The sequence below is a fragment of the Rhinopithecus roxellana genome, chromosome 10 (assembly GCF_007565055.1).
Source record: "Rhinopithecus roxellana isolate Shanxi Qingling chromosome 10, ASM756505v1, whole genome shotgun sequence".
Taxonomy (NCBI): Eukaryota; Metazoa; Chordata; class Mammalia; order Primates; family Cercopithecidae; genus Rhinopithecus; species Rhinopithecus roxellana.
In genome coordinates, this window is record NC_044558.1 from 17035993 (window position 1) to 17051884 (window position 15892).

At 39.6% G+C, this 15892-nt stretch overlaps 1 protein-coding gene across 2 annotated transcripts in view; it reads left to right on the forward strand.

Moving 5' to 3' along the window:
* DERA (deoxyribose-phosphate aldolase) overlaps positions 1-15892 on the forward strand; it is a 128343-nt gene that overhangs the window by 30224 nt on the left and 82227 nt on the right. For both annotated transcript variants that reach the window (XM_030939547.1, XM_030939546.1), the window contains exons 2-5: positions 7874-7971; positions 9135-9282; positions 10767-10862; positions 13692-13826. In XM_030939547.1, coding sequence (XP_030795407.1) covers positions 7874-7971; positions 9135-9282; positions 10767-10862; positions 13692-13826 — 477 coding nt within the window. The remainder of the gene's footprint in view (positions 1-7873; positions 7972-9134; positions 9283-10766; positions 10863-13691; positions 13827-15892) is intronic.

Genomic DNA, 15892 nt, shown 5'->3' on the forward strand with positions numbered 1-15892 from the left:
CTGGAGTCTCCCAAATACATCTTGGTGTATTTTCAACTTTGTTAAGAAATAAAATGTAGAAGATGAATGCTAGCACGGAGGGGACAGGAGGCATAAACCGGGCTTGTCTTGGGCAACCCAGGATGAGGTGGTCACCCTAGTCAGGACCAAAAGCTCAGCAGTTGTTGGACCATATTGGGAAGAACTATCAAATTTGACTTCAGTACTTACTTGGAGCATAGAGTGGTTGGGGAGAGGGACAGCGAGGTCAGCCCTGACAGTGTGTTCTAATCTGTAAACTCTTCCACAGAGAGACTTACCTGAGGCTGTTTATGGGTATTGAGCAGAGGAAGCTCTTCTTTGAATTTTGTGCTTTGTGAATCTGACAGATGCTTCTGGATCTTTGACTTTTCACTCTCCAGGTGGGAATAATAGCACCAGAGATTGAGTAGCTCTTATTTGTTTGAAGACAAATTTTAAATGCAGAATAGAAAAGCTATAGTCAGTTGATTGATGAGATTTTGACCCCTCTCCGCTGTGCTTCGTCTAGTGATTTGCTACAGGCCACCACCTGCTCTTGCTTGAGCTTCCTCCTTGGCTTTCCCACCACAGCCAGAGGGATTATTTTAAAATGTAAATCAGATCATTTCAGCCCTTGCTGAAAATTCTCTAAAAGACTTACCGTCTTACACGGGAAAACCTGCTGAAAAAGTCTCCTTAAGGACCTTTTGAACCCTATTGGCCATGGCTCACCATATGCAGTATATTTTATATTGCCACATGGTACACACCACACGGTACACACGGGATTGAAACAGAACTTCCACGAATGATCCTACCTGTATAACATACATTGTATCTTGACATTTTCTATTTTTCTGTTTCTTTCTTTCTTAAAAATGCTCATTGCCACTGACAAAATTGATTTCATGACATATCCGTGGGTTATTACCCTCCTTTTGGAAAACATTTTACTATATGATCTGGCCGTTGCCGCCCTCTCTTCCATTTCCCGTACCTGGCCTTGCCTACTTTCCTCTGATTACACTGTGTCCCTGCATTGCCTTAGATACGACTGTTCACTCTTGCCTTCTCCTCTTTCTGTTACCGGAAAGAGGTCCTGATGCAGACCCCAGGAGAGCGTTCTTGGATCTTGTGCAAAAAAGAATTTAGGGCGAGTTCAGAGTAAAGTTAAAGCAAGTTTATTAAGAAAGTAAAGGAATAAAAGAATGGCTACTCCATTCTTTTATTTAACCCCTGAGGGCTGCTGGTTGCCTATTTTTAATAGTTATTTCCTGATGATATGCTAAACAAGGAGTGGATTATTCATGCCTCCCCTTTTTAGACCCTATAGGTCTAAAAATATTCCTGCTGTTGCCATGGAATTTGTAAACTGTCATGGCACTGGCGGGAGTATAGCAGTGAGGAGGACCAGAGGTCAATCTTTTAGCCATTTTGGTTTTGGTGGGTTTTAGCTGGCTTCTTTACTGCAACCTGTTTTATCAGCAAGGTCTTTAGGACCTGTATCTCGTGCTGACCTCCGGTCTCATCCTGTGACTAAGAATGCCTTCACCTTCTGGGAATGCAGCCCAGTAAATTTCAGCCTCATTTTACCCAGCCCCTATTCCAGATGGAGTTGCCCTGTTTCAAACGCCTCTGACATTTCTGCCTAGAACACTGTTTCCCTAGATGATGGCCTCATTGCTTATTTCACCTGGTGCCCTGTTCAAATGTTTTATCATCAGATTTTCCTGGCCCATGCCCATCCTACGTTCTCCATTTTCTTATCCTATATAACTTTTCATTGTAGCTCAGATATATAATATAGTTAATAGATATTTATGTGTTTATCTCTTATTAGGAAAGGCCTGTGAGGGTAAGGATTTTGTTCTTTTCAGCACTGCTCAATCTGCAGAGCCTCCAGTGGTGTCTGGCACCATTGTGGATAGCCTTTCATATTACTTGAATGAATGAATGGTATTCATAGACATACTTGCATTTATCAAACTCTCCAGGAGGTTTTCTGTCCCTTGTCTGTCTTGTATCTTGTTTAAGTCTTGACTTTGGGTAGAGATCCCTGCAGACTCTCTAAACAAGGCTGGGGCCATTTGATCTAGAAATTTTGGGTCCTATGCACCTTGAGCATGGACTAGAGGGGAATGTTGGCCCAGGGACGGTCTGTGTCCTTGGCCCCACAGACCCCTGCCCATGGAGAGGAGCACAGCTATGGGTGGGCTAGAGCAGGCTCTTAAATAGAGCATGGGCCCATCTCATCCCCTTGTAATGTTAGTATCATGTAGGAGCAATATAATGATCAGTTTCTACCTGGAGGCCTGTGGTGATCTTTTCTGTGGGAACAGAAACGGCATTCTGGTATCATCATTTCTGCCTGACATTGTGTAGCTGTGTCAGGCTGGCTTTCTGGAACAGCTCAGTGGCCAAAGATTGATCACGAAGGGTTTAGAGCTGTGAAAATGCCCCAGGTAGGTGTTGTATGATGCTGGTGCCTGGATCACAGACAGCTGCTTACTGGTTTACCTACTGTAGTCTGCCTTTCATTCTACCTGTCCTTCACACTGCTGCCTGGCAGTTCCTCTTAATTCAAGAGTTAAGTATTATTATGTGTTATATTTCCCGCTCAATAAGATAATGCCTGGTCTTTGTAAGAATGTTTAAGTATTAGGGGAATATATAACATGAGAAAGTAGGAATATAATCTTATCTCTGAAGAGAAAGAATTTGGCATATACACCAACAGATACACCAACAGATACATGTTTTGTATTTTTTGTTTTTATTAACAGTTTTATTTTAAAAAGCACACTGCTGTGCATATTTCTTATTTTTACTGAGTAATGGTATAATCAGTTTCTACAACAGTACTTATTGATGTACCTCATTTTTTTTTTCTTTTTTGAGGTGGAGTCTTGCTCTGTCACCCAGGCGGGAGTGCAGTGGCACAATCTCGGCTCACTGCAAGCTCCACCTCCCGGGTTCAAGTGATTCTTCTGCCTCGGTCTCCAACTAGCTGAGACTACAGGCTTGCGCCACCATGCCCAGCTAATTTTTGTATTTTTAGTAGAGACAGGGTTTCACCATATTGGCCAGGCTGGTCTCGAACTGCTGACCTTGTGATTTGCCTGCCTCGGCCTCCCAAAGTGCTGGGATTACAGGCGTGAGCCACTGCATGCAGCCTGTACTTCGTTCTTTTTAATGGCTGAATTGTATTCCATATTATGGATTTGCTATATGTTATTGAACTGGACATGGATCTTGGTGTCATTTGCAACAGTGCTACCATAAATGCCTTTTCATATTTGCATTTGCAAACTTATAAAAGTATTTCCATGGGACATATTCTGTGTGCCGATTACTTTTTTAAAATACTCCTTTAATTCTGTTACAGCCCTGTTTGGAAATCTTCTGTGACTTCTGGTCACCTGTATCATAAAGCCTAGACTAGAGCCTAGAGCCAATAGAAAAATAACGTGAGACATGGAGTCGTTTTAAATTTTCAAGTGTGCACATTATAAAAAAATAAAAAAGGAACAGGTGAAACATTTTAATAGCATTTTACTTAGCCAAATGTACCCCAAATATTATAATTTCACTGTGTAATCAATGTTAACACGTAAATAGATATTTCACATCCTTCTTTTTGTACTGAATCTTTGAAATCTGTGTATTTTACACTTAAAACACATCTCAATTTGGACTATCCACATTTCAAGGGCTCAGGTAGGCACACGTGTGTGGTTACTGATTGGACAGCCCATGCCTGCACTCAGCCTGGTGCTTACGGCACTTTACAAATAAGGCACAGTCGGTCACACAAGCCACATTCAGTCACATTTAGCCAACCTGCTTTTGCTTCTGACAGCCCCACAACCTTGCAGTGCTTCCTGTCTATTTTTCCTGCATCCTGCACAGTTTTCTGGGCAGGGTTTCTCAGCTTTGGTACTGTTGACGTTTGGGACCACATAATTCTAAGTTGTGGGTGCCTTGTAAGATGTTGAGCAGTATCCCTGGCCTCTACCCACTAGATACAAGTGGCACCTTCTCTAGAATCCCCCTACCCCATCTGTGGCAACCAGAAATGTCTCTAGACTGAGAATGCTTTCGGGTGAATCAGAAATCTCTACTTATCCATTAGGGTTGTTTTAGCCAACTGGATAAGCCTACTGTGACCTACCCTTCCTCTGAACTGGACTTCTTATCCAGCCAGTGTGGTAAATTTTTATTTTTGTGTGTTAGGAACAAAGTTAAAATCAAAATAGAAAATGCACCTCCTTTCGTAGGGTTATCATTTGGTGTTACATGTTTTAGGAATGCTGTGAAAAATACAGGAACTTCTGTAGAAACACAAATGAAAATGATGGAAAGGCTAGAAAGTAAAGTTGCACTAAGACTTGAACCAGAAAATAATAATAGTAAATTGTGAGAAGAGTATTTGAGGACAAATTTATAACCAACACAAGGGCCTAAAAACCACCAAAATGACATACTAAGATAAATAGTGGGACTTTCTTCATTGGAGAATTTTAAGAGAAGAGTGTCATTGCCTTCCAATTATGGTTTCATGTCTTTTCTCCCCATAGGCATGTGTACTTAAAACCCCTTTTGGCCCCATAAGAAGATTCTTTGGTCCTGATGAGATTATGTGCATTAGAATCACTTCTCCTGGGAAGGAGACGCTAAAGGGTACTTGAATAAAATATTAAAAATTATGAAGGACATAACAAAGGCCAATCAGTCCTTTCTTTTCCCCAGACCCCATAATATGAGAACATGGGTTATTTGATGAAATTAAAGAGTAGCAAATTAAGTGCTAATAAAACGAGATAGTCACTTACATAATTCATTGCCATGGGAGGTCACAGAGGCAAATTTTGTGGCTATATTAAATATGGGGCTGGAGAATTTTATGACCGCTAATGATATTTTTAGCAGTCAAGGCTGATACTGTGAGAGAAGAAATCCTATTACATTCTCCAGTAGATGGTTTGCAGGGACCTCTGGCAAGAGGTTTCTGAGAAGTGCAAGAGCAGACCTTGTGAGTTGTAACCTTTGGTGTACTCAAAATTGGTTTTTAAGGTGAAAGTTCTCAGGCATCCCATTCATACTTCAGTGGCACCTTTCTTGTAGAGATCCAAAAGCCCTTTGTAGTCAGAAGCAGTGGAGAAAGACATTGCCCAGAATTAAATCTTTTCTGGTCTTTGGGAACCACTCGACTTATTTATCATATGCCACTTGTGTGTCAAGTCCTTCGCTTGGAGTTTTAACAAAGCGTTTGGGGACATAAACATGTAGACACATCAGTGGCATTCTGAGTGAAGGGGGTGTACTAAAGGTAGAATGCAGAGTTGCGTGGGAGCACAAAGAAGCAAAGGGATGTCTCAACCTGTGAGATGAAGGGAAGGCTCCCAGAGAAGGTGACATTTGAACCGAGTCTTAAAGGATGAGCAGCAGTTCACTGTTCGGCAAGGCCGGGAATGGTATTCTTGGTAGAAGGAGCAGTCCGCATGTACAGATCTGGAGACAGCCTGGCATCATGTGCCAGGGAACTGCCAGTAGATTAGGAAGGTTGCACCACAGAGGCAGAGGACCGGTGAGGAAGGAACTGGGGCTTGAGAAGGAGGAAGGAGCCAGATGGTGAAGGAAGAGGCTTGTGTTTGCCTGAGACCCCTCTTCAACAGTGGTGCCACTGTTTCCAGTGGCGACAGTAATGGTGAGTTGGGAGTAAAGAAGGGAAGGACTTCAGGGATGTCCCGTGATCGATAAAGGACAGCCTCTCAAAGCCTTGCCCAACTGAGTAATAGGCCTACCTCTTTTTGATCATGGTCAAGAATTAGTTGGCAGTGAGCCTTGGAGTTCACATACTCTTTGCTTCACTTATTTTCCTATATCTGCCTGAAACAGTCTTTACCATGAACCCAATCACCATTATCAATCATCTGAGAAAAAAGAAAAAAAGAGCCTCCTAGGGCTGGGTGCGGTGACTCATGCATAATCCCAGCATTTTGGGAGAGCGAGGCAGGTAGATCACTTGAGGTCAGGAGATCGAGATCAGCCTGGCCAACAGGGTGAAACCGCGTCTCTACTAAAAATACAAAAATTAACCTGGCATGGTGGCGCACGCCTGTAGCCCTGGCTCCTTGGGAGGCTGAGGCATGAGATTGTTTGAACCCGGGAGGTGGAGGTTGCAGTGAGTCAAGATCGCACCACTGCATTCCAGCCTGGGCGACAGAGAGAAACTGTGTCCCCCTCAAAAAAAGCCTCTCCTGTGGTTGAGTAGGGGGTGTTTCTTACAGGTCTTAGATAAATTGGGACGATGTCTAGTGTGTCTGGTCTCATTTTCTCGGGCGCTGCTAGAACAAAAACAGCTCTTGTGTGGGAAAGCAGAGGCAGATTTCATCAGCCTGACCCCAGACTCCCATTTTCTCTGTGAAGTTGGCTCAGCAAACAAGCAAAAAAAAAACATACAATATCTTTGAGGAGCAGGAGCAGATGGATTGAAATGTTAAAAATCTGGTTTGTTAAATGATTTCAGCTAACAAAATAATTAGAGAGAAAAAGAAGCACCCAAACTCTTTTCCTTCTTCAGTGAAATTTAAATAAGAATATCATTATTAATCACTTAGAGTCCAACTTGCAATTTCTATACCTTTAATACTAATACTTTTAAGAAGAATGAAATGAAAATGAGAGAAAGAACATCATCTGTAAACATGAGTTTGGATGCAAATACTTAAATTTGTATTGTTACATGATATAGTATGTGATCAGCAGTTTTCTTCATTGCATTATAAAGAGTTCTGTAATTAGTGCATTTTTTCTAATGGATAACTTTTTCTACAGTACTCTTTTAAGGCTCTTTTAAAAACATGGAATTGCTAGAGAGATATAGAAGTGAGGTTAGTTATAGAAGGTAAATAATGTTCATGTCCAATTTACTGTGAGGCCACCTATGTTATAGGATATTGGTGGGTGACGTTGAAATACACGTACCAAACACTGTTTGATGTTAGACACCCAAAGATGGGTAAGATCATGGCTGGCAGTGTACTAAGTACAACAAATGGTTTCACCAGGAATCCTTGATGAACTGATTACAAGTTCTGTAGTAGAGATCTATCTAATGTTAGGTCTGTCTGGGGAGCTGACAGTGTTTTCACAACAGCTAATATTTAGACTAGGTCTGAAAGTAGAAATTACAGTTAACTGGAAGAGAAGAGAGAGTAGATCAAGGTAGGAGAGAGCATTTCAGAACAAAAGCAACAGAGATCTCTCCTGAAACTTTAAATAATTTGTTTTTTCTTTTTTTCTAATTTCTGTTATATCAGTCAATGTTGTTATTTCTAATACATTTTGAAAATTTTTTCTTTGAAGAAAGAATGGGCTGTATCCTGTCAGCGTGCAGTAGGTATTAATCTTGCCAGTAAGCGGGTAGTGAGCACAGTTTCTGTAATTCCCACCATTAGTTCACTTAAGTATTTATTAATCATTTGCTCTCCTGGATTGGACACTCACAAATAAGTCTTTGCTGTCAGAGGTGAGGTGCATGGCATGGGTAACACACATTTCTCGATTGTTAAGCATGTCTGTGTGATGAATCAATACAGGTTCTTCCAGTTCCAAATGTATAGGTTGGTACAGAAGCAATTGTGGGTTTTGCCTTTGAAAGTAATCCAGTGATTTTGCATGAAGTATGCCTTTTGTTGACTGGGCTTCCATCAGCAAGGCTGTTTATTTATTGTGGTACAAAAAAGAAACAAGCTTTAAAAAAAGATTGATGTCAAGTGATAAATGTATCCTTTCAAGGACCATGTAAAAATAGGTGACTATATTTAATGAAACTTTAGGTTTCAAAAAGTGTTTTTTCTGTCTGTTTTAGACCTTAGCTGGATCTCCAAAATACAAGTGAATCACCCGGCAGTTCTGAGGCGTGCGGAACAAATCCAGGCTCGCAGAACGGTGAAAAAGGAGTGGCAGGTAAGGGTTCTTCTTGAGCATTCTGTGCCTGTATTTTACAATGCATGGTCTCTTCCCTCAAGGCCACAATATTGAATTTCGCTCAAGATGCATCTAAACTTAAAAGATTGCAGCTGTCCATGACTTATTTTAATAATTCATATATGATGATGATGGGTTGGAGAAAGATAACACATTTATCCAAACAAGTTAAAAATCTTATCACTCTTGAGTGGCAAAACCGCAAATGAATTTGAGGCATCTTTATTCATGAGTGAATTAAATGGCATATTTTCTCAACACATTTATTCAGTTTTTTAGACATGCCTTCTTTGGTTGTCTTCTATTTTAATTTTAAAGCCCTAACATCTAAACTTGATGCGTCCACTCTTGAGGCCCTTAGGTTTAAGAGTTGACCTTTCTTGACCATTGTGTTTACCTTACTATTACTTTCCATAAATCATTTTTCAAAATTCCAAAAATGATGTTTCGTAGAGTACTTGTGGTCAGCATTTTCTTCAGTGTATCCCAACCAAAGACATGCTGTGTAAGATTAAAAGGAATTCAGAGTTCATTTCACACGTGAGGCAGAATACTGTGATTGAATCCTTGAGAGTTGATAGTTCACATTTTGCTCATCCTTAGAAATACTCTGATTGAAAAGATAAAAGAAAATTCATCAGACTGAGTTGTGAAAAATGAATATTGTTTTAAAAATGGAATTGGATTAAATTGAAAAAAAAAAATAAAAAAACTTGGAAACTTTAAAAAATAATAATCTCATCCCAGATCCCAGAGCGGGGGGTAAAATGTAAGATAGAAACCTTCTTTCGGAGTTCTTCTTTGTCAGGGTGGCTCTGATGGGCTCTCCGTTTGGCTGAGATGGAGTAGTCAGAAGTGGGGAGACATGGGCTAACAGGGGTTTCAATTTGGGATATCTGTGGGAGAAAAAAAATGTTTAAGGCCACTCTTCCTCCATTTTATTTTGGGCAGTGTTCATCTTGTTAGTGGCTCTTGAGCTGTGTTTATATCATATATCAGAACATTCCATAGAACAGTGTGGACATAAGATATTAACACCCATACTTGTCTAATGCTTCTCTACTAACCAACTGGGTTGGAGGTTTGTTTGTTTGTTTATTTATTTATTAAATTTACTTTGTTTTCACTTTTCTTTAAACCAGGCTGCTTGGCTCCTGAAAGCTGTTACCTTTATAGATCTTACTACACTTTCAGGCGATGATACATCTTCCAACATTCAAAGGCTCTGTTATAAAGCCAAATACCCAATCCGGGAAGATCTCTTAAAAGCTTTAAATATGTATGATAAAGGTAATGTTGTTGGTGTGATCTGTGTGGTGTTTACTGCTTACAATACTGATTACTAGATCTAAGAGGACTTAAGATACAACTGCTAATGATAGCGGTGATAGAATCCATGATAGAAACTCTTGCTGTGTATACATGGACAGATTCTTCTCTGAAAAACAGCAGGAAGAGAATCTGAGTCTTTTTTTTTTTTAGGTCAGTTCTTTCCATCAGTGGATTAAAGTGCTTGGTAGAGAGTGACTTTATTTCTTTTCAGTTCTTCAGTTTTGGAAAATTTCTGTTTAGTGACACTAAAATACTAATTCTGATTCCCTAGCCACACGTGAAAAAGCCAGTCTCATTACTTAATAATCACATCTCATACATAAAGTATTTTCTGTGAGTATATGAAATACTTTTGAAAATAAAGTGCAAATAAGAAATATAGCCTGCTTGTATATTAGGTTAGATATTTCAAAAAAAGTCATGTTCACTGCCTTAGTATACATGAAAAGAAGGACTTTCCTAAAGTTACTGTAAGTTTAGAACCTCAGCATTTTGGAGATGTTGGACACCTGTAAGAATTGATTCCCTTGTTTTCTAAATAAGGAACCCAACACCTGGAAGGCTAAGCGGCATTCCCAAGACTACATGTTTTGTTACTTGCTGGGCTGGTTTTGGAGCCAGGTCTCCTTCCCATGGAGTATGCTTCATGGCCCCCAAGTGCCTATCTGCTGTGAGTGCAACTAGGGACGCTGAATTGGCCCAGTGCAGGTCTTTTATCCCAAATAAACATGTTTAGGTTTATAGGTAACATACAAACCTAAACAGCTCTATGGCTTTTGAAAAGTATTTATTATGTTTATTTCGAGTTGGCCATAAAAATACCACCTTATTTATTGCACTCAAAGGTAACAACTTGGTTTAAAGTCTTACGATATTTCTTTGTTTTATAGTGACTATTTGATTTCTAAGTTTTTTAAAATTTATGAACTTTTTCTTAAAATCAGGGCTTCCATTTCAGATTTTATTATTTCTTTCAAAATAGGGAATAGGATCAGTTAAATGTCATTTTTGTGGTACCGCCCTCTAAATTTTACTTAATATTTGTCTTCATCTGTCCTTCTTCACACTGTCCTTTCTTCAGGTTGTCCTGTGAGAATGCTCTGTAAATACTGATTTTGTTATCTACCTGAAGTATTTTCATGTAGTAGCGATCACCAAGTTTACTATTTAGACATTTCTAAAACACAGTACTATGTTAATCTCAAAGAAGAGTATATCAGACTTGTTTTTATGACTTTTAACGATAAGAAAATAATCCATGTTGTCAAGAACTAGAAGGGAATGTGGAAAATAAAAATCTTCTAATTTATTGCAGCATTGCGGGGGAATTATTTTTTCTCTCGTTTGATTTTTGCCAGTATTGCGATATAAATGATAATTAAAAGCATGTTGTGTGAATTGAGCTTCATTTAAAGTTGGCTATTCCTATTTTTTCTTGATAGGCATTACCACAGCTGCCGTTTGTGTTTATCCCGCCCGGGTGTGTGATGCTGTGAAAGCACTCAAGGCTGCAGGCTGTAACATCCCTGTGGCATCAGGTAAAATGGGTTGTGGCTTTTGTTGTTATTTTTTAAACGTGTGTCCAGTTCTTCATACAGTGGGGTATTATATATAGTTTTGTACTATGATTTAAATTAGTTTATGTATTTAATTAGTTGTATTTATTCATGATTTTAGTATATATTAATTGCTTAGTAAGTGGAAGACATATTTGTTCCCAACAATATAGAACTGTATTCCTATCCTTAAGGAAACTCAGTTGGTTTAGGAGGAATAGTCAGGTAAAGAAAAAAATCATAAGGCACGATATATAGTATTTATATATATATATATATATATACACGCACACACATACACATACTAACACGCACATGTATGTGTGTTCTTTTATATATATATATGTAAAATATAAGGATATGTGGACTGGGGACGATGGCTCACAACTATAATCCCAGCACTTTGGGAGGCTGAAGCAGGTGGATCACTTGAGGTCAGGAGTACAAGACCAGCCTGGCTAACATGGCAAAACCCCATCTCTACTAAGAATACAAAAATTAGCCAGGGTTGGTGGCAGTGCCTGTAATCCCAGCTCCTGGGAGGCTGAGGCTGGAGAATCGCTTGAACCTGGGAGGCAGAGGTTGCAGTGAGCCGAGATCATGCCGCTGCACTCCAGTTTGGGTGATAGACCAAGACTCCATCTCAGCCAAAAAAAAAAAAAAAAAAAAAAAAGATATGCGCAAAATGCAGTTGCAATTCTGAGCAGGGAATGATATATTCTGCAGAGGTTGGTAACACCAAAGTAAGAGAAAGCATCGTCGTGGATATAATTGCATTGGGTTTTAAGGATGAGAAGGAGTTCACAGTGTTAATAAGGTAGGGAACCGCATTTTAGACAGAGGCACTAGCACATATGAAGGCACAAAGCATGTTCAAGGGACTGGAGAAGGTTTGCAGTTGTTGACTTCAAAGGCAGGGTTCCGAAGACAGGGCAAAGGGGGAGATACAGGAGTTGAAGCTGGAGAGGGAGATCAGGGCAGAATTTCAGAGGGGATCCATGCCATGTGGTGGCATTTGGCCTGAATTCTGATGATAGAGAAGACACTGAAAGGTTAGAGATGTGACATGATCAGCTTCATGGCATTGTAAGTTACCTGATGGCACTGTATAAATTAGAAAAGGAGTGAAATGGAGTTAGGGGAGACTTGTCACAGTCCACGTGGGAGCTGATAAGAGCCACACAAAACCTAGAAGATAAAGGAGAGAGTGCATTCAGGAGTCACTGACTTCAGATAGACACAGTAGGACTTGGTATGACAGAAAAGTCTTTAAAGCATTAGTTTGGTAAATATATATCTGTGTGTATATGGATGGATGAATAGACAGATATAAAATTAGATTCTAGTTTTAAGAGATGTTCGAGGAATATCCTAATGCTTTAAAAAGGGAGTCTAGGCCAGGCATGGTGGCTCACATCTGTAATCCCAGCACTTTGGAAGGCTCAGGCAAGAGGATTGATTAAAGCCGGAAGTTTGAGACCAGCATGGGCAACAAAGGTCTCTACAAAAAAATAAAATAAGTAAACATTTAAAAGGAGTTTATAGCTTATTAGGAATATATTAAAACAAACATGGTGCACAGTATTTATATAGAATTGGTTTATGAGGATTCCCGAAGTATTTGGCAGCTACACCTGTGTAGACCTTAATTTTTCATCAACCTCACTCAGTTCAATTTTTGCTTTAAACAACGGAGAAACATGCTTTCCTCTAAGGTAGCAGACCTAAGGAATTGTTTTTAATTTTTATTTTTTGAGACAGAGGCTCACTGTGTCACCCAGGCTGGAGTGCAGTGGCATGATCTTAGCTCACTGCAAACTCTGCCTCCTGAGTTCAAGCAGTTCACCTGCCTCAGCCTCCCGAGTAGCTGGGGCTACAGGCATGCACCACCACACCAGGCTAATTTTTATACTTTTAGTAGTAAACATGCCACCATGTTGGGCAGGCTAGTCTCAACCTCCTCACCTCGGGTGATCCGTTCGCCTTAACATCCCAAAATGTTGGGATTACAGGCAAGAGCCACCATGCCCAGCCCCAAGGAATTTAATGTCAAGGAAACATGACAGGTTGTATTTAGAAACAGGGATGGAGAGTTAATGATGTGCGTGTAAAAGATGTTACTATTTTTCAAGAGTGTAGTTGTCTTTTGTGTTTTCATTTTCCTCTTATTTATACTTGGCTCTGCTCTTCCCAACCCTGCCCCTTCCCCAATTTTGTGGACTAATTAGGTATGTTTTCCTCCTGCATTCTCTTTTCTTTATGCTCATCTGCCAGGCTGGTTGTTTTTAACATAGGCAATGGGAGGAACACTTATGACAATTTGTTTACCACAGCTAAAGAGGTTCATGAGAAAGTTAATCAAGATAAATCAAGGGTAAAAGAGTAAAAATCAAAATAGCTAACTTGATCAAGATTTGGATCCAGAACTAGTGTGCTAGGTAACTAGTGTTCATTAAGATAGGGCTACAACTACTATTTTATGGCTATCACTGTGAAGATAACATTTTTGCTGGTTACTTAATCCACCTTCATGAGCATCTCTGCAGCATCTTAATTTCAGATCTTCCAGAAAATGATAATATTTGTCCTAACACTAATACAAGAGAACATTCTATTTCTTCACACTTATGCATAACGTAAGTGATGTTCTTAAGTGTCATTAATGCATTTGTCTTTAAATGCTGATGTTTTGGGGTTTGGAATTCTTTGATGAATTGCTGACCAATTGAAATTTGTTTCCCCTCCCCCACTTCCTTACTTTCCTTCTTCCCTCCTTCCCTCTTTCTTCCTTTCCTTTCTTATCTCTATTAGTGGCCACTGGATTTCCAGCTGGACAGACTCATTTGAAGACACGATTAGAAGAGATCAGATTGGCTGTGGAAGATGGAGCTACAGAAATCGACGTGGTAATTAACAGAAGCCTGGTGCTGACAGGCCAGTGGGAAGGTAGGTACATGCTCTTACCTAAGAGAGTGTCACCATTCTTCCCTGGTGAATCAGATGATGAGATAAGATGTAGTATGTTTTAGAGGTCACTGTTCTAGGTGACAAGTTAGTAGATCAAAGGGTGAATTTAGGAGACAGCGTGGCTAAGATTACTCATCCTTGTGCCCCTCATGAATCTAGGCAGTTGCCTACCTGCGTGAACTTTTCAGATCCTTTTGAGTGCTTAGGTGAATAGTTGCTTCCATGCAATAGATTCATAACTTTTAAAACAATTTTACCAACATGCTTTTTCTTTAGAAGGGAAAAGTTACTACTATTCTATACTGTTTTGTTACTCAATACATACTTCACTCTAGGCAAGTCTTTTATGCAAAGTTTATTGGAATATATTGGAGGAATCTTCCCTTTTTTATGTTAATTTTTGCAGTCTTTGAAGATGTGGGATTATTAAGTTGACTAAGTTTATTTTTACTTCTTGCTTCCTTATACATAGCTCTGATGACTATCATGAGATTAATGATTCACTGTCACATCAGAATGCAATAAGACATTGCCCTTTCCAGCAACAAGCTTTTGTTTTTTTAAGTAGATGTTAAAGAATCAAATAGATTTTACCTCTGTCTTAAATAAATTTTGTATACTAAAGATGAGGTCATTGGTAGCTAGAAAAGTAAAATTCTCACTTTCAAAAAAGTCATTATAATAAATAGTTTAACCAAATTTTTTTTTTTCTTTTTTGAGATGGAGTCTTGCTCTGTTGCCCAGGCTGGAGTGCAGTGGCGCGATCTCGGCTCACTGCAAGCTCTGACTCCCGGGTTAACGCCATTCTCCTGCTTCAGTCTCCCAAGTAGCTGGGACTACAGGCGCCCGCCACCACGCCTGGCTCATTTATTGTATTTTTAATAGAGATGGGGTTTCACCATGTTAGCCAGGATAGTCTCGATCTCCTGACCTCGTGATCCGCCCTCCTCGGCCTCCCAAAGTGCTGGGATTACAGGCGTGAGCCACCGCACCCAGCCTAACCAAAAATTTTTAATGAAATCACAAGTTAAAGCCAGGATAATATATTGTCTCTTTATTTGTGTGTATATCAAAAGGCATATTTTATACTAATTATGGAGACTATACCTACTCACTGTTTAAAAACAGAAATCCCCACTAGTCATAAAGGAAGTGGATATTCCTTGTAATCTCAATCCCTTGAAATAACCCCTGGTAACACTGCAGGGTGTAACTTTCCACACTTCTCTACATAGCATGCTATCTCCACACTCTTTTAAAGTTTAAATAAGAGATAGGATTTAAATAAGAGATAGGATCTCTTATTTAACCTGCTTGTTGGACTTGCCTATATCTCATGGGTATTTTCCTGTGACTTTCTATTCATCTATATCTGTAAAGCCTTTGTCTGTCTATTTGTGAAGCCTAATTCCATTGATTGTCAATTATGAATTGCTTTTGGTTATAAAGTAGCAAACATTCAGTCAGTGGTTTAAACCCTCAGTATTTATTCTCTTATATAAAGTCCGAGGGTAGGTATTTAGGGGTGTGTGGCAGCTCCACAAAGTTCTTGGAGACCCGATCTACGTTTATATTCCAGTTACAAAGCACGTGGCTTCTGCTCTTAATGTCAAGAGCGCTTCATTGTCTGAGGTGGCTTCTGAAGCTCCAGCCCCTTACACTCATTTCTTGGATCACAGGAAAGAAAGGCTTTTCACATCAAGTCTCACACAACACCTTTGCTTATTACACCTTTGCCCGTTGGCCTGAGCTGAGTGACGTGGCCATTCTTGGCTTCAAGTAAGCTGGAAAATAGAGTTTTTAGCTTGGAATATATTAGCTACTTTCCTGTACATTCCCATTTCCATTACCTTCACCCCTCCGCTCCCCAAGTTCCCCATTAATACTCATCAACATTTATAATTCTTGCCGGGTTTAAATTCTCGACAGTTCACAAATATCTTTTTGTATTTTGTGTTCTTTTTTTATGATTGTTCCTGTGTGTGTTTGAGCCAATTACAGTCATTCTTATAAGGCATATTTTAAATAGATGTCTCTGTTCCTAT